The 22,593-nt window shown below is 43.3% G+C and overlaps 1 protein-coding gene across 1 annotated transcript in view; it reads right to left on the bottom strand.

Moving 5' to 3' along the window:
* myo7aa (myosin VIIAa) overlaps positions 1–22,593 on the bottom strand; it is a gene marked incomplete at its 5' end in the record, with an annotated part of 71,409 nt that overhangs the window by 39,031 nt on the left and 9,785 nt on the right. Inside the window, 13 exons of the mRNA XM_080731372.1 lie at positions 797–934; positions 7,581–7,687; positions 8,189–8,324; positions 9,139–9,349; positions 11,211–11,353; positions 13,914–14,033; positions 15,364–15,440; positions 15,905–15,989; positions 17,265–17,333; positions 18,916–19,029; positions 20,517–20,659; positions 21,137–21,258; positions 21,792–21,976. Of these exons, the coding sequence (XP_080587498.1) occupies positions 797–934; positions 7,581–7,687; positions 8,189–8,324; positions 9,139–9,349; positions 11,211–11,353; positions 13,914–14,033; positions 15,364–15,440; positions 15,905–15,989; positions 17,265–17,333; positions 18,916–19,029; positions 20,517–20,659; positions 21,137–21,258; positions 21,792–21,976 (1,650 nt within the window). The remainder of the gene's footprint in view (positions 1–796; positions 935–7,580; positions 7,688–8,188; positions 8,325–9,138; positions 9,350–11,210; positions 11,354–13,913; positions 14,034–15,363; positions 15,441–15,904; positions 15,990–17,264; positions 17,334–18,915; positions 19,030–20,516; positions 20,660–21,136; positions 21,259–21,791; positions 21,977–22,593) is intronic.

The raw sequence follows: 22,593 nt of genomic DNA, 5'->3' as shown, positions 1-22,593 counted from the left end.
TGTAGGGGAGCAGAGAGAGAGAGGGAGAGAGAGAAAGAGAGAGAGAGAAATTCAGGGTGTCAGCTCAGCAGCACAGAATAATAAGAGTAAAAAGTGCACAGTAGACAATATACTACGAACGGCAATAACTACAGTATACAATAATGCACAGATACACACAAAAAACACAGAGAAAGAGAGAGATAGAAAGAGAGAGAGAGGGGGGGGAAGGCGTGATACACAGGAAGGTAATAGAGAGAAGGAGGACAGAGTGGGAAGGGGCAGGGGTGAGTGGACAAACAGAAGGAGTGAGAAAGAGTGAGAGGCAAGAGTATATTGCAGAGGGAGGGAAGGAGTACGGAGATACAGAGCAGTGTTTCTCAAAGACTCTGTGCTGTGGGTTCCTTTGGGGGGGGGGGGGGACACCCATAAAAGTCTGTAACTCTGACAGTGTACAAATGAACCCCGACAGGTTAATTTGTTTCCATTTGTACACTGTCAGAGTCAAGGGGAGACCTTGAAATTTGAAAGTTTGAGAAACACTGATATAGAGCAGTGGTTTTTAAAGCGGATTTCAGGGTCTCTCTAGGTTCATTTAGTCTGTAACTTTGACAGTGTACAAATGGCACTGTCAAAGTTAAGGGGAGACCTTCACCAATTGTCTAAGTTTGAGAACCACTGATATAGAGCATTCGAGGGAGAGCGAGAGAGAGACAGAGACCAAGACAGAAGGTGAGAGAGGTGAGAGACAGAGAGAGGTGAGGACAGGACAGGACAGGACAGGACACACAGTGCTGTGGAGGTTAGTTCTTCTCACCATGGGTTTCTTGTACTCGTTGGGCTTGATGCAGCGCACGAAGAAGGGCTGACACACGCTCAGCGTCCGCATCAGCAGCTCCAGAGAGCGCTTGAACTGGCTGCTCAGAGTGGGAGAGCGCTTCCTGGTCTCAGCCCCCTTTTGACAGGCAAGCACACACACACACGCGTGCATGCGAACACGCACGCAAACACAGAGGCAGAAACACATAAAAATCGTCAGGGTCGTTAACAATGAGGGTTTTCTCTTCCTGAACATTTGTCCCTAACTGTTTCCTCCAGGAAACTCTTCCCATCTCTCTCTTTTCTTTCTTCCTCTCTCACTCTCTCTCTCTCTCTCTCTCTCTCTCTCTCTCTCTCAGTTTCTCTATATTTAACTCTCTGTTTGACAGACATGACATTGTGCAATGTGTAGCACAAAAGCTCTGAAAAACTTAAGTGGACAGAACGTATCACGGTTGTTATGAAGTTCTGCCACAGTTTTTCAGTCAGCTGTCTGAAACACCAACGTGATTGGTTAAAAATAGACAAATAATAAAAGAATAGTAGGACATTTATAGACCTTTGTGTCCCCCCCTAGGTCAACAGTTTATTAACCTTTATGCCTTTGCTACACTTTAGCGTATACACTAAAGTGTATACGCTATACATATACTGTACACACTAAGCAACAGTATAATATTTTTAAAAAGCATTGTTTATCCCCAGATTGGTCAGCCAGGAGTAATGTATTCATGCAGGGGTATTGCATGTTTCAGCTAGTCAACTCTATGACATGGTTAGCTCATTTTAACAGATTTGAATAACAATACAGACAAAATCCACCAGTGAAATATATGAACATGAATGGAAGATGACAGATTGTGACCTGATGTTGCCCTTATGTTCCAATGTTAGTTAAAATAAACAAAAAATAAACTTGACTTGGTGGAGAAAAAAAAGTTACACAGTATATGACTTTAACAATACTTTCAGTATGTGTACAAAAGTATCAGCCAATCCCACACCCCTGTCTTCATTAGACACTGTATACCGTAAACGTCCCCGAACTGACAGACTGACGTCACCAGATGATGTCACATAGAATATAACAGCCCAATTTGTGACCCTTCAAGCTAGGATTCAGGCAATCATTCAGCAAACGATGCAGAGTCCAGATGGATTGACTGGATTGGAACGAGACGAGAGACTCCGTCACCGCTATCGCCAGCACGTGATAACAACCTCACCGCCGACCTCGTCGGACGAGGACGCGGGCGGCTACCTGCCAAGCCACATGGATTATCTCCGGAGCATCAAGGTGGAGCTGAGGGACGAGATACGACGCATACAGCAGAAGACCAAGCAGCTGCAGCACGACATGCAGCTGCAGACCAAGCAGCTGCAACAGGACATGCAGCTGCAGACCAAGCAGCTGCAGCAGGACATGCTGCGCATCACCAACATGATGCTGGCCTCAGGGCCGGGCGCCGACGCGTCACAGCACCGGAGCCGCGCGGTGATACCTACGGTCACGCTTCAACAGACGTCACTCGCCAGCAATCCGGAGCCGCTTCAGCCTGAAAGGGCTGCCGGCCCTGGCGGCCGCGAGCACCACGCCGAGACGTGTACGCCCAAATGCAAGCGGTGTCATCGAAGGCATCTTGAGGCGGCGCACGAGACTAACAGACCGGTCGCGGGTGCCTCGCAGGGCGAGGGATCGGACCCGGCTGACGTCGACCTGACCAACGATGACTGTAGAGAGGTAGGGGACGATGAAGGTCCCCGGGCCAGGAGAGCCACAGCAGACGGCCGAAACGGTAGAACCGCCAGGCTGGTGCCCGGAACCATCAGCTGTCCCGTGTGCATGGACGCCTACGCGGAGATCGTAGGCACGGGCAGGCTGGTGGTCTCCACTCACTGCGGTCACGTGTTCTGCAGTCAGTGCATCAGAGACTATCTACATCAATCTCACCACATCTGTCCCACCTGCCGCAAGAAGCTGGCGCCTCAGGAATACCACCCTATTTACGTCTGAACAATATGTGTGTGTACATGTGTGCGTGCATGGGTCAATATGTACAGTATATGGGTGAGTATAGCAGTGTTTCTCAACCTTTTTTCTGCATGGGCACACTTTTCATGTCCCAGGAATCCATGGGCACACCAACATAATACGGGGGTGTAAATATCGTCACTGTCGGGAAGAAGCCTTGTATCTCCAAGTTTCAAATTTGTACGTTTCTTCACAAAGTAAAGCCCTGCTTCATCATACAAGGCTGTCGCACAACAGTAGTGAAAACAGCAGATCTACAAGCACACAACGCTTCGCACCACGAGGCGTTGTGTGCTTGTAGATCGGCTGTTTTCAATAGTTTCAATCATTTTTAAAATGATAAATACTGGCTTTCAAGCAGTTTCAAGGGGCACACTTGACCCTTCTCAGGGGCACACCAAAGGTCCCCAGGCACAGTGGTTGAGAGACACTGGAGTATAGTACTCACTTAAGATGACAAGGGGCAATACTACATGCTCAACCACACTGAGTGTAGGAGGTGATGGTCAACCGGATGCTCCCCAAATGGCTGATTTGTGCCCTTTAGGTATGAGACTCATTAAACCTGTTCGGCTCTAAAGGTAGCCTGACTTCCGCCAGATGGTGGCAGTAGTGCGTAGCGCCCTACTTTACCGTCTGAGTTCTCTGGGTAGAGAGTTGATAACACTCGTAAAGCCCCGGGCCGGACCAATCAGCGGCAGCTACGGGCGGGCTCTGAGCGGCTCTGAGCCAATAGAGTCTGATTGCAGACCACGTGGAAACCCAGGAGGCGGATTCTGGGTGTAACGTCATGCAGACAAGCCAATATGAGTGGTTGGAGTTGGCACTCCAGACTGTGATAGACAGACGGCCCCATCCAATCACCTGCTTAGCAATTCAAAAAATGGCCCGCCCCTTACATCGAGTGTGCCGGAGCAGTACCAGATGCTAGTAGGCAGAGCGGACGCACTGCTACTATCATCTGGCGCAGTCAGGTTACTCTAAAGGAGCTCTACAGGAGTGAACTGATTTGACTCTATGCCCATCAGAATGGGCCGACTAAGAGATGGGGGTATCATCACCTCCGAGCGGTCCACCTAGAACTCCTCACACACATGAATACCGATTCCATCTTGATGTCACTCCAAAGTCGTATTGCACGCAGGGGAAAGCTCTTCTCAGATTAAGGTACCAACTTCAAATGAGTTAACAAAGCATTTAACGCCCTGAAGCCTGAGCTCAAAATCATCAGGCCACAGACAGAACAAATCAATTTCTATTTCAACACGCCCAGAGCACCTCACTTTGGACTCGAAAAGAGAAGTGTGATCCGTGAAGACCTTTGGACTATATATTAGGAGCTTGAGACTAACTTTTTACATTGCACTGGTGCGCCTAACTTATTCCAATTATTTGCACCAGTAGGCCTACATCAGTTAGGTGCACCCAAACATTTTAAACCGATGCAATAATACACTTTATATTTTATCATTTTTTGTCCGCTTCTATGGCCTATACATTGGAGATTTCTTAACACTATGTAAATTCAGCTTTCAAAGTTAAAAAGATTGCTTATTTCTGACATTTTAATGGCTATTTTATTAAACAGTTTTGTGTAGGTCAACAGGTGCCAATCAGGAACTCACGCTTGACTAATTCAGGTGCTTACTTCCATGAAATTAAGTACTCTCGCAACTGAAAGGAGACGATATGGCTCCTTTCACATTACGAATGCACTCACACACCAAGTGTGCAATTTTAATGCATTTAATCCACGTGTGCATGGCAAGATGATGTACAATTCTTTTACGTTCCTTTATTTTCCACATAGTTTTCAGTTAAAATATAATACTATGGCTGTAACGCCGTATTTATGCAACTGCCTGTCGTACATGTATTGGAAATAGATATGGATGTTTGTTTTTTATCGTAAAGTCCTGCAGACTGTAATTGCTAATGACTGGCAGTTTAAAATCCTACGGAAAACCTCTGTTCAAATGGTGCACAAACCCGTCTCAAATGTGATGTTTGAAACGTGTCAAGTAGCCTAATAACGCCATCACTGTAACTCAGAATCAGTGACAGCCCCCCTCTATTCAAGACGAGGATGGAGATGAACAAAAGACAGGATGATGGCTGGTGAAACGATGATGATGATGATTTTTCTCTTTATTCCATTAATGTATTTTTTACCTTGGGAAGAGCAGAAGCAGGAAGGCCCACTGTACTACCACCAGGAGAGTAGCCACACAGAAACTGACAAGCAACAGAACACACACACACACACACACACACACACACACACACACACACACACACACACACACACACACACACACACACACACACACACACACACTCACACACACACACACACACACACACACACACACACACACACACACACACACACACACACACACACACACACACACACACAAACGTGCACGTATGCACAAGCACACACAGAAAAGACAGTTGTAAGGAGAGCTAAAAGCCGCACAGTAAAGTCCCCACTGTTAATGTAACACAACGCGTTCAAAAGGAGATCTATTTGGTTCCATGTGTTCATTCTCGGAGTCAAATTAACACTCAGGATCTCACAGTGTCGAAATCATACCAGTAAAAGACAAGTCGTGCCCAATAAAGGGCCGTCCACACCAAGAACCATAAAACCAGCAAGACTCCCTAATCGGAAGATAAGCGACCGTCAGGTCGCAGCGTGATTTTAGGCCAAAATGTGTAGGAGCAGTGTCCAAAAACGTGTTTGAAAAAATCTGCCTGATGGTGGCGCTATATGGGACATTTCCATGTTGATGAGATGAGTGTAGACATACTGTGTACCGATTTGCGTGATTTTAGGGCAAAATCTGTAGGAGTAGTATCCAAAAATGTGTTTTAAAAAATCGGCCTGAAGGTGGCGCTAAATGGGACAGATCCATGTTGATGACATGATTGTAGACTAAGTGTGTACCGATTTGCGTGATCCTAGGGCAAAATTTGTAGGAGCAGTGTCCAAAAATGTGTTTGAAAAATATAAATATATAAATATGTGGTTTAAAATATATATATAGTAATGTAACTTAAATTGATGGCACATCCACATCACAATGACAGTGGATAACGATATCATTGGGATATCTTATCTTTTATTTTTGGTTTTATAGGTTTTTTTTTGTATTATTCTAAATGTGTCTACTGACTCTCATCCTTCTATGATTATGTTAAGACAATGTATAGTAGGCCTATGTACAGAGTACTTTGTTTGTTTCTCTGAAAATCTCAAAATAAATGATAACAATGAAAGAAACGCTGACAGCCAATCAAAATCCATCCCACTCCGCAGGGCGCGACACCCTGTCAAAAACATCGCTCGTGTTCAACATGTCCACATGACGTTAGCGTTCATCAGTGTCATGGATTCATTATTGTTATAATTAACGCTGGAGTTATCATTCATGGTGTGGATGGATGCCACTTAAAGCATAAAAGGATAAGCGTAAATTGTATTTTCTCTTTATTGAGACAAACTGGAAAGAAGACTACAGGCGGGCCCCCAGCACGCCTACTTCCCGCGATAATGCCCGCAGAACTCTTTATGTTGACTTGTTCTAAAGCAGTGGTTCGTCTATTTTCACTATTTTTAAATAAGGGCATGGAGTTTCCTTGATTTTGTTGGCATTTATGAAATTATTTCGAAAAGGTTAGATATATGTATTTTCAGTTTTTCATTATTTTCTATTTTATTTTTGTAGATCTGTAGATGGAAATAAAAGGAAAGGAAATAAAATAAAAAAGTGCAATATTACAAAAACATCCTATAATGTTTACCTACTGTACATATGATTTATTTTCTTTGTTTAATAGTATTAAGGTTTAGAAGACAGATAACTAGGGCTGTCACAATTATTACATAATCGTCTAATCGTGATTTTTTGACATAATCGTGATTATTTTTCATAATCGTCATAATCGTTTCCATGTTGAAAAATGTTCATATATTTAAAAAAAGGTCAAAAATTGTGGAAATAGCAGATCTACAAGCTCACAACGCGTCGCATCGCGACGCGTTGTGAGCTTGTAGATCGGCTATTTCCACTATCAAAGTTATTTTTGCCAGACCCATGAAATGGGTAGGCCTACATAAGCAAATGTCGGTCTGTCCCTTTTCTATATAAAGGGTATATATGATGATGACATGATGATGACATGCCTACAAAAGGCATGATGTCATAAATGATGATGACAGACAGGGGGTCTGGCACAACCAGGTTGACCTGGTCTAGTTTAAGTAGTAAGTTGTCAAATATGTCAGTAATTTCTTTGTATATTTAGGTTATGTTTCATGTCTACCATGTACAACTTCAAAGCCTAAAAGCCAAACAGAAATGTAATTATCAACGACAAAAACACAATTAAATCGTTAATCGCCAATTATTTGAGTGACAATTAATCGTCATGTAAAATGTCATATCCTGACAGCACTACAGATAACATCAGCAGATGCAATAATGTAAAAGGCACTCTGACGTCTCATCACTGTCCCGATACGAAGGACTGCCCTGAAAGACTTTAAATTGGTCCTGCAACGCAGTTTATTCTTTTTTGTATTCTCTAATCGTTTCTACCCAGTTGGCAATGAAAGGGGAGATTGCATCGTCAAGGCCATGCACTTCTTTTTTGAGGTAATGCGTTCATGCGCGCGCGCACGTGTGTGTGTGTGTGTGTGTGTGTGTGTGTGTGTGTGTGTGTGTGTGTGTGTGTGTGTTACCATGGCGACGTCAGCCTGGAAGATCTGTTTGATGAACTTGTTCTTAGAGGAGTGGACCAGCTGGATGATGTCACCATGCAGAGTGTCTCTGTTCTTCTCCAGGAAGCCTGACACGCACACAGTTACACTAACAGTCGTAACATGATTTTTTACATGATTTAAGACTGACGTACGTACATACTGATACACACACACACATACCGTTGTTTCATGTTGAGATTGGCACATTTCACCAAATTTTTTTCATCTCACTCACGTCACTTTGTCTGCTGACCTCACTCAGCAACAAAATAAACCGAAAATAAACAAAAATAAAAATAAAACAATTCACAGGAGGCAAGCAGTAATCACCCTATGATGTGCACTGCAACGTAGTTTCAAATGCACTACATTGCAGGCGTTTTTTGAGAGTGAAAAAATAAGAAGACACATGTCACATGACACATGGAAACGTGCCAAGCTCAATAGGGAACAACGGTACATCTAGAGGGGTGGTGTAGTATTCTGAATGGGGGGGGGGGGGGGGGGTGCAGTGCTACCCCAGCTGGCTCCATTGAATAGGCGCCGGTGACGCACGCACACACACACACTCGGTGAGACTGACTGACCTTTAGTTTCGTAGTAAACCACGCCAGCGAAGTGCTGGATTCCGAACTGTGTCTCGTAGCTGTTCTTAGGAGGGATGTAGTTGGTGTGGAGCTTATGCTGAGAGTTCAACTTGTTCAACATGGTGGTGTCTGTTCCCTGAGAGAGAGAGAGAGAGAGAATCAATTTTCATTATTTTTGGGCTTTTATGCCTGAAAGGAAATGGGGAGAAAGATGGGGAGTGACACGCAGCAAAGATCGTCGGGAACGGGATTCGAACCCGCGAAACGCATTGTCAGACATTGCAGCCTAGGGTGCCCGGACCACCACGCCGGTGGCCCGGGTCAAAACAAGGTATTTGTAATCCAGGCAAACCCACGGGAAGTAGGGTATCCCTCACTGGTCCAGGTGCCGGCCGCCCCAGCCCCCGCTTTGAAGCTATGTTCAAAGCAGTTGGTCCTCAAAACCACTCATCATTATGCTCTGTCGCGTGCAGAACGGCAGCAAGGACGAACTCCAAGCTCTTAACAGTTGCATCCTCAACGAGCTGTGAGCTTGCATATCAGCTGTTCTCGTGCGCAACGCCGTTGCGGGGGTGAAGTATATAATGTGTCACAGTCACCAGCCAACACAGAGTGGAGGTTGAATGAACAGGTTTGGGGATATTTTAGTGCAGTCTCAATGTTGGTTAGACAGACATCTGTCTATATATCCTGCCGGCTGGCATCAGTGGCATGGCCACTGTGTGTGCGCGCCATCTAGCTTTTTGATTTGTCTCCACGCTGTCCACAGCGTGTGGAGAGGGGACAAGAGAGGGGAAGGGAAAGTGTAGTTCTTGATTGTGTTATTGTTATTTAGCTAAAAGATGAACAGAGGAAACCCGATACAACACAAACAAAACTGAATAAAACATGTTCTCTCGCTGTAAATGACTTCCCGCGGGCCTGAATCTAGCAGATCTGTGCGTGCGTACCTTGGGAAACTTGCTCTCCTCGTCGATGAGTGAGATGATGTTCATGGGTTTGATGGCGATCATGTCCAGGGCGTCCTGGTTGTCGGTGAACTCGATGTGCTGCCAGTTGATGTGCTCCAGGTTGTACTCCTCCTGCTCCAGCTTGAACACGTGACGCACGAAGAACTGTTGCAGGTTCTCGTTGGCAAAGTTGATGCACAGCTGCTCGAAACTGCAGCAAAAAAGAACGCAAGAAAACAAATGATGAGGAAACTAAAATATGCCACCGGTAGAGATACTTCTGAGGAAGGATGGAAGAATCAAGAAGCTTTTATTTCTCACTAATTTATGCAAGTAAAGCATTGATGGGCAATATAATCGATATGGCAATATGCTGTATTGCGATATTTTATTTCCTAATACTGTATTGATACTTCAGGCTGTAGTATTGCAATACTTTTGAAGAAAGAAAAAATCTGTTCCCGTGAATAGAAACCAATGGTAAAAGTCCAGTCCTGACATGCCGCTGCTGTTCAATAATTGAGAATGGAACGTTTTAATGAAAATGAAATGTTTTTGACTCAATTTGTCCATTAAATTGTCAATATAATATGATGTACATACATATTATTAGACAACCCAGGTGGTACATGGCAAGTTGGATTTCCAGCTCTACAAATAATATGTAAATTCAGTTGAATATTGCAATATATCGCAATATGTATCGCATCACAATATAGCTTGATACAAATTGTATTGTGACCCAAGTATCGTGATAAGTATCGTATCGTGAGGTTCTTGCCAATACCCATCCCTAATTGAAATGCTGTGAAAATATTGAGCAACATCCTAGACATAATTACATTTAGTAAAAGAAGAACTAATAATACAATAATAAAAAGGGAGGAAGGAACGAAAAAATAAACAAACAAACAAATGGGAATATGTACTGATTGCTTTTACAGCTTCACCCAACAGATTGCTGCTAGGATGGCTTTGATGAGCTTGTTCCCATCCTAGCCAGTGCTGTTAGGGGTTATGTGACTTCATCAGGGACCCTTGACCTTGACACATGACCAGATGATCCCTCTCTACTAGTGGTGTAAAGTAAGCAAAGTACAGTACATTTACTCAAGTACTGGGAATATTGAATGCTTTAACTATTGAAAAATAGCAGATATACAAGCTCACAGCGTGGCACCGAGTGCCGCGCTGCAAGCTTGTAGATCTGTTATTTTTGAAAAAGTCGTGAAAATGTGTGCAAATATTTGAATATATGTATTTTTAAAGCGAACGTTTGTAACTCAAATGTTGCTTCTGGGTGGTCTCTGGAACTAAATATTTTGAGATGCGGGTCTGTGGCCAAATACATATAATTTTGGGGGTCCTTGACATGAAAAAGTTTGAGAACCACTGACATAGTAGTCTCTCAAGAACAGACTAACTGAGCTCCAGTTAAGTGAAAAGGCCCTTTTCTTTGACGATGGCTCGCCAGATTGCTGACATAGAAACATTGTTTTTTCTAAAAATCTTAGAAAGATTCAAAAGACACTTATAGAATCGGGTCAAAATTCTAATTTTCACGATTTTTCAAAAATGGCAGATCTACAAGCTTGCAGCGCGGCACTCGGTGCCGCACTGTGAGCTTGTATATCTGCTATTCTTCAATAGTTAAAGCATAAAATAATGATACACAATAATGGTATTTTTTACTTTACTGGAGTAGTTCCAATTTTCATTACTTCTACTTCTACTCCACTACATCTCAATTGTTTGAAAACTTTAGTTACTAGTTACTTTACTACATTATTATTACAAAACGTACATCAACCACTTCAGCCCTAATTTGATGCAAATCGGTGTAGTTGAAACATCATTTTTAGAACGGGTACACATTATTGTATCATTATTTTATGCTTTAACTATTGAAAAATAGCAGATCTACAAGCTCACAGCGCGGCACTCGGTGCCGCGCTGTGAGCTTGTATATCTGCTATTTTTCAATAGTTAAAGCATTCAATAATTCTAGGCCTAAATGGGTTTTTAAAAGATGGACATCTATATTGTGCGTGTACTGTGGTGTTGTCCCGCACCTGTTGACAGTGAAGTTCTCGAATCCAAAGATGTCCAGCAGTCCAATGGAGCGCCTCATGGCTTTGGGGGCCATGGATGGAGGCTTGTAGATGGCTGCGTTGATCTTCTCCACGATCCACACGAACAGGCGCCCGTAAATACCCTGCACACACGCATGCGCACACACACACACACACGCACACACGCACACACACGCACATTGCATATCGTCATTGTCGGGTGAAAACCTTGTATGTTCAAAACCGTTGGTTTTGCATTTATCATTTTAAAAAGGATTTAAACTACAGCGAAAACAGCGAGGCGTTGTGTGCTTGTAGATCTGCTGTTTTCACTACTTTTGTGCGACGGCCTTGTATGATGAAGCAGGGCTTTACTTTGCGACAGAACGTACACATTTGAAACTTGGAGATACAAGGTTTCCACACGACAACAACGATATACTGTCAGATAGAAACCTCTTTTCTCCATATTTTTACTTTTTTTTGTCATTGTAAACGAATGCCCTACTTTGTCATTCTATGTCGCACAAAAGTTGCAAAAATTGCCGATCTACAAGCTCAAAACGCGTCGCAGTAGATCTGCTGTTTTTGCTATTCCTGAAAATCTAAAAACTTTATTTAATTTCAAATGCATTTAGTTGTAATTATGTTAAGTTTATGAACTACAAATACATTGAACATAAAAAGACAATACAATTTTAATACTAGTCAATACTAGTCAATAACTACATATACACTGAAGTAATTAAAGCAGGTCATGTTTGCACATTTGGAATTGTAACAGCTGAAATCAAATAATATGTCAGTATTCCGATATTAACCTGTGGGCCGCATTAAGTGAAGGTTGGGGCCGCCAGTGGCCCCCGGGCCGCCAGTTGCCCATGTATGCCCTAGAGGCAACCAAAACTAACTGTGAGGTAGTCACACACACATGCGCACGCACATACAATAACATATGCGTGCCGAGTTCCAGATTATAGGATTGACAGAGCATACAGTAATAGTAGGTGTGTGAATGTGCAGTGCAGAGTGTGATTACACATATAACAGTATAATTACAGGTGTAAAAAGGTGTCCGGGTTTGTTGCTATAGTTTAGTTTTCAGGCAATGGGGCAGCAGAACAACAACAAAGTAAAAGAACAGAAAAGAAAATGCTAATATAACTGAAGATACTCTACCCATACCCCTCCCTCACTTACCCCAGTGACCTGCACACTGTGTGTGCATGTATGTGCATGTGTGCGCGTGTGTTCATGCGCATGCGTGTGCAGGCCCGGATTGGCCGTCGGGAACGCCGGGCCGATTCCCGGTGGCCTGCGCCGCCCAAAAAAAAAATAAAAAATAAAATTCAAAATAAAATTCCCCTAGCCTCAGGCCAGCTACAGCCAGTGCAGTGCATCGCTTGATTGCGCTTTACTTGTGCAAAAACTCAGTTAATTAAATTCACACAGTGGCTCTGTGTGGCAGCAGAGCCGAGCTCTGCGCTAGCTGGCCTGGCTCAGTAACATGACACCAGTGACAAGGGAAATACTATTGATGACCTCTGACCAAAATGAATAGAGAAGTTAATTAACTAATGTTTTAACCTTTGTTTTTACTGGTAATGAGAATGTAAATTGCTAATCTTACTGCACAACATATTTGGTTGGTCTGGCCAAAAATACATCCACAGGTTGCAGCCTTGCAGGCAGCCTGAAAAGCTTTGAGACTGCCACTTGAGGTATGATAGTCTGGATGTTATCATTCTAAAAACACCCCAAATAAGTCCTTTTACAGTCATGTTTACTTTGGAGGTCCTTGGTATTCAATTCATGGATTGTTTGACAGAATATAGGACAGGACACACTATGATGAGGGTAGAGAATGATTAGAGAAAAGTACTGGAATGTAGGACTGTGTGGGGCAGTCTGTTGTCATGGTGGTTTTGAGTGTTGTTGTGTGACTGTCATTTTAATAGTGTTGTTTTGTGACTGTCATTTTAAAAGTGTTATTGTGTGACTCAGTTTAAGAGTGCTGTCGTGTGACTGTCAGTCTATATGGAATAACAAACTTCGCTCGCGCACACCGTCACGCCCTCGAGCAAATGTGGCCTGGCGAGCAAATGTGGCCTGGGTGGGTGTATATGATTCCCGGTCAGATTTTGGGTCCCAGTCCGGACCTGTGCGTGTGTGTGTGTGTGTGTGTGTGTGTGTGTGTGTGTGTGTGTGTGTGTGTGTGTGTGTGTGTGTGTGTGTGTGTGTGTGTGTAGGACTTTGTAGGACATTGTCACACAAATAATTGTGATTATTTTATTGTGTTTTGAATGAATGAATAAAAATGTCATTTCTGTTTGGCTTTTAGGCTTTGAAGTTGCACAGGGCAGATATATGACAAATAACTTAACTATACAAAGAAATGAATAATTTTACACTAATAAAAAGGGTAATAATAATAATAATAAGGGTAATAATAATAATAATACAAAATAGAACTTGTAGATCTGCTGTTTCCCCTATGTTTGAAAATGTTTCAACTTGGAAACGAAATAATTGTGATTATGTAAAATAATTGGGATTAGTAAATTATGTAATAATTGTGACAGGCGTACTGTGTGTGTGTGTGTGTGTGTGTGTGTGTGTGTGTGTGTGTGTGTGTGCGTGCGTGTGCGCCTGTGCGTGCGTGCGTGTGTATGTGTGTGTGTGAGCATGGCATGGCGTGCGTACCTTAACGAACGCATCGCGTACGTCCAGAGCCTGCTCCATGCTCAGAGGGGTGGAGACGGTCTCTCCTCTGGTGATCAGAGTTCTGCTGGTCAGACAGTTCATCAGGTCCTTCATGTCCACCTGCACACACACACACACGCACACGCACGCACACGCACGCACGCACAGGCACACACAATCAACAAAACAAAGGTTTCACAGTTGTGTCATAGTAGTTTACTCTGTTGGCCACCAGGGGTCACCCTCTGCTCTATTCTCAGTGGTTCAGAAGGTTATGGCACATGTGTTGGAACATGCTTGATATGACATGCTATAATAACAGACCATTGGCATTCACCCACTAATTTGGGAGGATGGGATGGCACGTTAGGAGTCCACTAGTGTACATTTAGGGCTGTATGTGTTGTACAGTATGTGTTTCTGGTAGTAGCCTAGTAATATTACTGACTGCACATTTTATAGTAGGTTTGTGGCCAAAATAAAGTTTGAAGATAATGTCCATCATCACAAGCAGACATGGTGTGATGATGACCCCTGTCTATACAATAAAGTATATCGTTGATGTCGGGTGTAAACCTTGTATGTTCAAATCCGTTCATTTTCTATCCTAATTTATTGAATATATATATATATATATATATATATATATGTTTTAGATCTGCTAGTCCAATACTTTTGTGTGACAATCTTGTATGATGAAGTAGTAGGGCATTCATTTATAAAAATATATATAATTAAAAAAAAAAACATACACGTTGAAATAGGGAGATACAAGGTTTCTGCCTGACAGCAAGGTTATACACAATGGCAGTCAGTGCAGCTGTACAGAGAGACAAAAAGTGCCTTGGTCAGCATGTTGGATGCTGTGGAAGAGGCCTCAGTGTCAGTGTCATTGTCTTTGGCTCCAGCGCTTGTGTTTACCCAGCTATTTCATGTCAACACGAATGCCGTGCGAAAAAAAGGTCCGCTGGTTCTCGTCCTGTCAGTTCAATGCTCAAAAATGTGTGTGTATGTGTGTGTATGTGTGTGTCTGTGTGTGCACAGCCATGATGTCATGGCTTCCTGGCCTGGCTGAGGGCCTGTATTGTGTGTCTGACTGTTCATTTAACTCTGGGTGGGTACAAATGTCACCAAATGGACCCGTACGTGTTGCATTTGTACCCACTCAGCGTTAGACATGACCCAGGGAAACAAGGACTTGACCCTGGGTTAATAAGGAACGGAACACATGTATAAAATAGTTCACCCAGAAAAATTACTTATTTTCTATCAATTAAACACCCCATGAAGCCGTGAATTCATGGATCTTTTTGGACATATTCCTAATAAGCCAATAATTTGACAACCGGCTAGGTCTTCGGTACTGAGTTTCCTATTGAACGATGATCCAGTCAAAACATTATTGGCTCAGGAATGCGACAATGCGTGCGTGCATGTGCGTGTGTTTTACCTCCAGCAGTGTAGAGGCGGTGATGAGGTGAGGGCTGCGGACCACCTCACAGGCATCCAGGTTGTCGTAGGTACGAGCTGCCAGGGGTCAGAGGTCAACAGGTTAAACTCAGGTCACCCATATATGGTCACATTGTAGAAGGAGGGCACTGGAGCAAACTCGGACTGTTTATTTACAGGGTGCAGGCAAATAAAGTGACAATGTTTCGATGTCAATACGTCATCGTCAGGTCATAGCAAGAAAAGTCTACAAAATGGCTCAAATACAACTAAGGAACGTGGTTAGGCCCTTCAATTAGCCAATGTCCAAGAGCCAGCAATAATAACTCAAGAACTCAAGCGGAGGGTTCTCCAATAATGAATGAAGAAATCCACTTTGGACTACATGAGTCAAATAGGAAGAGCAAATGGTCACGCGTGTGTGCGTGCGTGTGCGTGTGCGTGTGTGTGTGTCTGTGTGTGTGTGTGTGTGTGTGTGTGTGTGTGTGTGTGTGTGTGTGTTTATGTATATACGTATATATACACACGTTTGTGTGCATTACCTTCATATCGGAGGTTTCCCATATGCAGTATGGCAGCCAGTAGTTTGGATATCTCCGTGTTCTCTGTGTCAGTGAACATCAGAACCTACAGAATGTACAACGCAAATACATACAGTACAGTGCATCCGTCTGTTGAAGATTGAGGAAGAATGACATGGCTGCTTAACCTTTCTATTTACATCAATGACAATACTTTTACAATACATTATGTAATTTGGTGGCTTGTGACTGAGAGCCTATAGTTGTCTCCACTAGGCTTGATAGCTATTGTTTTGGTACAGCCTATCTTGTTAATGACAGTATAACTGTGATCTCTGCTCTGGCAGAACTACCGTGCCACTGACATGAGTGTTACAGTACGTCTCCCCATGATATTGTGTACATAAAGCATAACCAACACCACCTAGAATATTGTCTGGTCTCCTGATTGCCTCATCGATTACCGATTGATCCAGAATTCCATGACACTGTATAATATATACATCTACTCGTCCCCATGTGCTTCATTATCATACCTGCTGTACTCCAAATGCATACAATATAATGCTGTTTCCCTTCCCAACATGGGCTGCATCTAATTATTGTTTTCATAATCTATTTAAACTATCCAATTTTTTCAATCTATTGATCAACTCATGGTTACATTGTAAACTTTACGATAAGATACAATAATCCAATGAAATATCGATCAAGTTATCTAAGCCAACTGGTACATGTTGAAATAGATTCATATCCATGGCAGCCAAAAACATGACTCATATCATGTCCAAAACTGATAGTTTTCAGGATTCGACCACACGTCACTTCGCGCCACAGTACGAGCTAGTGGATCTGCTATTTTTTATGCTTTTGTGTGACGCTGCAGTGCAGGGACATGCAGAGAATGTTAGAGAGGCAGGGGCTGAAATTTCTAAAAGGGCCTTTTGGTAGAAATATAGAAAATAGCCGACCTCCAAGCTCACAATGCGTTGCGCTCTGTGATACCACACTACTAAGCATAATCAAGTCAATACTGGAGATATTGGCATGGACTTCTACACAGAGAGGGCAATTCTTAAGATGCTGCATTCAAGTTCAGGAGAGTTTGGACAAGGCATTTCTCTTGAATGCTGCCTTCAGGTATGGCATGGAAAAACTGCATTCATGTCTGGGAGAGGGCACTTTTTACAGAAGGATAAAAGGGCAGGTGCTCAAGCCCCCTTTGATGTCTATGTGTGCACGCGCCTGCTTCAGTGTGATCAAGTAGGGCATTCATTTACGGAAAAAAAAACACAACAAGTTAGAAACTGCTACCTCAACTATCAGTCAGAAATGTTCAATGTAGGCCCAGAGTTCAGACAGTAAACATTCATGCCTGTACCTTCATGGCAGAGCGAATGTTAGAATATTCCTTCATGTCGTCACGACCATCACACGTTGTGCAGTTCCCCTAGGGAGCGAGAGAGGGGGAGAGAGAGGGGGAGAGAGAGAGAGAGAGAGAGAGAGAGAGAGAGAGAGAGACAGAGAGAGAGAGAGAGAGAGAGAGAGAGAGAGAGAGAGAGAGATCAATTTCAGTGCAACAGATAACATGAGGCTAATGTCATAAGATGTTTTACAAGGGGGGAGGAGAAAAAACGAAACAAAAAAAGAATCAACGCTATTAGGAAAAACACAATACAATAAGCTATGTGTATAGCGTTAAAAAAAAAAAAAAAACATTGGGGTGTGAAGTTAGCTGGGGTGAGCAACAGTGAAGAGGGGGGTTTTGAGAGAGAGACAGAGAAAGACATGCACGCACGGGTTGCACGCACGGAAGCACACACCAGGGAGAGAGAGAGACAGAGAGAGAGTGACAGCGGAGGAGTGATAAAGGGCATGAAGAAGATGGTTAAAGAGAGTAATGGGCAATAGAGAGGACACAGAGTCGAGGGAGACGGGGCTGGACAGGACAGAGGACATACAAGCAATAAAGAGAAAGACAAATGATTTGAGTCCATTATTGTACTGAGGCATTCCTAAAGCTGCCACAAAGCATTTCCCAAATGTATAGCCTGAATCAAAACATATCATGTCTCTAGCCTTTCGTAGTAAAAAATAGTAAATAGTAAGAAATGGCAAAAGTGTTTAAGGATAAGGGGTAAGGCATGGACAAAAATATGTACATGTATGTACAAATATGTACATGACGGTGCCATTGTGATGTTCTCATCACAATGGCACAATGTGATGTCAGGTAGGTGTAGTCAGTAGGTACATGACGGTGTCATTGTGGTGCTCTCGCCTGGGATCGCTTCCAATTTCGGAATTTTGATCCGGTCGGGAGCGGATGGCGTCCTACGTCATTTTGTAGTCAAAACGGACTACACTTTGGCCAGAAACACCAAACCGAAAACAGTTTTAACCCAGTTAGCGCATGCGTAGCCTGGTGACGCGAGGTTAGCGCATGCGCAAGTAGTTGTTGTTTTGGTTTAAAACTGTTTCCGGTTTGGTGTTTCCTGGCAAAGTGTAGTCTGTTTTGACAACAAAATGACATAGGCTGGCATCCGGTCTAGACCGGATCAAACAACCTGTTTAGTAAACGAAGACCAGGCTTTCCCCCAGAAAGCCTGGTGACGTGAGTACAAAACACCGATGTTGGCATTCAAAGCAGCCAAAGGTATGGCACCTCCATACCTCCAATTCTCCAAAGCATGATCGATCCCTGCCTACAACCCCACCCGTTCACTCAGATCAGTTAACACAGGGATGCTGACAGAACCCTCGCTAAAAACCCCAGGACACCGATCCACTCGTCCTAGACCCTTCGCCCTCCAGGCCCCGAAACTGTGAAATAAACTCCCTCTTGCACTTAGAACGGCAGACTCACTCCCTAGCTTCCGCCGTGTGGCCGTGGTCTTCAGACTCCACCTCGGCCCAAATCGGTCTGCCAAATGCCTAAATTGTAAATTGTTCTCACTAGTCACTATAGTCAGGTGGGTGTAGTCAGTAGGTTAGACTGTGTATACATGGTGTTGTCATTGTGGTGCTCTCACTATGGTCAGGTAGGTGTAGTCCGTAGGGCTGCCCAGACCCAGCTTCTTCTTCTGCTCGGCCGTCATGCCGTTCAGCATGCAGTAGAAGATGTGGTAGTTCCTCTCATCTGTGGCCTGAGCAGGACAAGAGGGTTTAGGAGAATGAACAGTGGGTTAAATATCCTTATGCCTTTGTTGCTCTTTTTACCTGAGAGATTACAGAATACAGGCAGAGAGCATGATCTCATGCTGTAGTGTTTGTTGGGTTGAAATGCAAGGTAATGTATTTTGAATGAATAAAATGCAGTTTTGTCCAATCTGTATCGGTAGAGTACAATATAACTGTATTTTTACTCCCTGCTCTTCTATTGAGACATTTAGATTGTGTCAAAGGTCATAGCTCACCTAGACACATGATCTTACATGGATTTTAACCTGACAAAATGTATTGCCTGAGCAAGCAGGCAGGCCCTATTAGCTCAGTGGTAAAAATGTCAGCAATTGCGCAAGAAACAGGGTTAAAATCCGGGGTAAAAGAGGAAAGTTATAAATAGCAGATATTCAAGCTCACAACATTGTGAGCATTGTGAGCTATTTCACGGTGCACTATTTTTGAAAGAAAATGTATAAATAAACATTTGTTAAAATATAGACTTCACAGTTTATGTGCTTAACATACTTTTTTTAACTGAAATTGTTAAATTGTGATATAATCAAACATAAATATCAAACATATCAGACAGTCTACATTTCACAAGAGAAAATGTGTGTACTTAATTGAGCCTGACCAGGAGAAGGGATAAAACATACACGTTAAAATAAATAACCCCCAACCCCTCCAAGCCTGATACTACAGTAACAGTACCTTTTGTTTCATCTGAGAGAATTCAAGCAGAGAGACACAAGAGAGCACTACTGTAGTGCTCCTTGGGTTGAAAGGTACCAAATGTTCCCATTAAGCATTGCTCTATCTTGGCATTGTCTATGGCAGTGGTTGCAGCACAATATGCAGCATTAACTCACCCACCGCTATTTTTAAGACCCTTCTGAGGGTCCACACCGCCAGGATTTTGCCTACCTTTAACGTGGGCGCGCGCGCGAATCCATTGCGCGATGGTTCACCGATTGCATTCACAATACGATCCAGGCAGGGTAAGCAACAAAGCACTACAGCCTTCCATCGCTCAAAGCGAAACCGACGGAGCGCCACGCTGGTGTTGCACAACATTAAACCGGATGACATTTCGGCAGACAGGATACAGGCGTCGTTGTCCCGCCCCCCCATTTCCGTTCTGGAACATCCAGATCCGTTTTTTGTGAATAGGGCGGGTCCACAGAGCGCTATGGACGGCGAATCGGCGATCATACTTTTTTGTTTTATAGTTATTAAAGCTAATTGATAGCTCGTCATATTCGTCATAAGCAGAGTGGACCCATAACTATAGCTCGTCAAACTCGTCCAATGTAGTGGATGAGTTAATACCTGGTAGATCAGCTGTTTTTTGAAAGATGTATGACATTCCCAAAATACCAACATTTGTGGGTATAAGTATCAACTCATTGACATGAAAATGTGTCTGGGAGTGAAATGAGCAGAGGATTGTCCATGGTAGCGTACGTACCTGTCGACAGACCCTGGATTTCTCCAGCAGGTACTGCTCTATCTTGGCTCCCTCGATGGCTCCCCTCTTATTGAAGTGGATGTCGATGTACTTCCCAAAGCGAGACGAGTTGTCGTTGCGGATCGTCTTCGCATTACCAAAGGCTGCAAAAAGGGAACAAAGACGCAGCATTGGTTCTCAAAGTGCGGGTCAGGGAGCAGTTATTAACATAGCCTCAAAATCATTTTAACCACTTTATCCATTTATGTTGGCTATTCAAAAAACAGCAGATCTACAAGCTTGCAACATGGAAAATGTAGTAAATGTTTTTTTTTTTTTTTTACACGGGGTGTCCCTGTTACAAAACATTTTCGGACGGGGGTGCGGCCAAAATACATACAACCAATTTGGGGGTCCTTGACATGAAAACATTTGAAAATGGTATTATAATGGTGGTTCTCTTCCATTAAGTCATGACCCTGGTGTCAGTAGTGTGTGTGTGTGTGTGTGTGTGTGTGTGTGTGTGTGTGTGTGTGTGTGTGTGTGTGTGTGTGTGTGTGTGCGTGCGTGCGTGCGTGCGTGCGTGCGTGCGTGCGTGCGTGCGTGCGTGCGTGCGTGCGTGTGTGCGTGCGTGGTCCTACCCTCTAGTATAGGGTTAGCCTCCAGGACCTGTTGTTCTATCCAGGAGTGCTGGCCGCTGATGGCTGCCAGGAACTGAAGAATTAACTTGGTGCTCTCTGTCTTCCCTGCCCCCGACTCCCCACTGCCAACACACACACACACACACACACACACACACACACACACACACACACACACACACACACACACACACACACACACACACACACACACACACACACACACACACACGCACACGCACACAAATCATTCATTAATTATACCTGTTTATGAATCAATAAACCTATTTTCACACGCGTAAGCACAGGTAATAACAATACATTTTATTTGTAACGCACGTTATATTTGAAGCAAATCTCAAAGTGCTACATCAAAAGGAAAACAATATATTTAAAAAGGATTAAGATAATGAATAAATAAAAACAATTAAATTAGTAAATTCAGAAGGTTCATCTTCATTTAGTGCAGCAGAGTGTATTCCACAGTGAGCCAACATGCACAATATCAGCACCCTGACTCTGTTTGACCAGAATGGAACACAACCTTATTAGTATCATTGGTAACAGCCGTGTTTACCCCTACTATTTCTTGCCAAACTGTCTCAATTTGTACTCATACAGTAGGCCTACATGCACCATGCATCCGCACACCTACCTGATAATGCAGCACTGGTCACGGTTGTTCCTCTGCATGTTGAAGTAGCAGTTGTCTGCGATGGCAAATATGTGCGGGGGCATCTCTCCTATCTTCTTGTTGGTGTAGAGGCGGATCTGGTCCGCCGTGTAGATGGGCAGCAGCTGGTAGGGGTTCACCGCCACCAGGATCGAACCTGTGTACGTCTGGGAGCCAGGAAACACACACGAGTGGATTGTTTGTGAGGAAAGGCAATGAAAAAATGGGAATACCAGACAGGTTACTAGGGGTCGACCGATATGGGATTTTCATGTTCGATTTCGATATTGATTTGTTGTGATCAAAGAGGCCGATAACCGATATTAAGAACCGATATGCATTTTAAGTCAAATAAATAAAATAAATCCCCCAATTTATAATGGTGGTTAGGTGGTTAATTCATTTATATATTTTTCCCATCCTAATTGTTCTAGAGGCTCACATCTAGTCGCCGCATCACCCTTGATCAGGGGTGGGCAACTTTGATGATGGAGAGGCCGCTATTTTTCACACTCACTCCTGAGGGCCACATTGCATATACAGTTAAACATAGCAAAAAATAGCCAATCTACAAGCTCAAAACAAGTCACAGTGCGACACATTTTGAGCTTGTAGGTCTGCTATTTTTAATTGGCATCTTGAATAGTTTTTAGCTATTTTAATAATATAAATATTTTTTTTCAACTTTTTTCGATATTAATAAATTGTATGAATATCAAATAATAATAATCGCCCATTTCAATAATCGGTCTATCCCTACAGGTTACCTTCAATGCTGCTGAGA

The sequence above is a fragment of the Nannobrachium achirus genome (assembly GCF_963921795.1).
Source record: "Nannobrachium achirus genome assembly, chromosome: 8".
NCBI lineage: Eukaryota > Metazoa > Chordata > Actinopteri > Myctophiformes > Myctophidae > Nannobrachium > Nannobrachium achirus.
The sequence above is the reverse complement of the archived record's forward strand: the minus strand, read 5'-3'. Positions and strand labels throughout refer to the sequence as shown.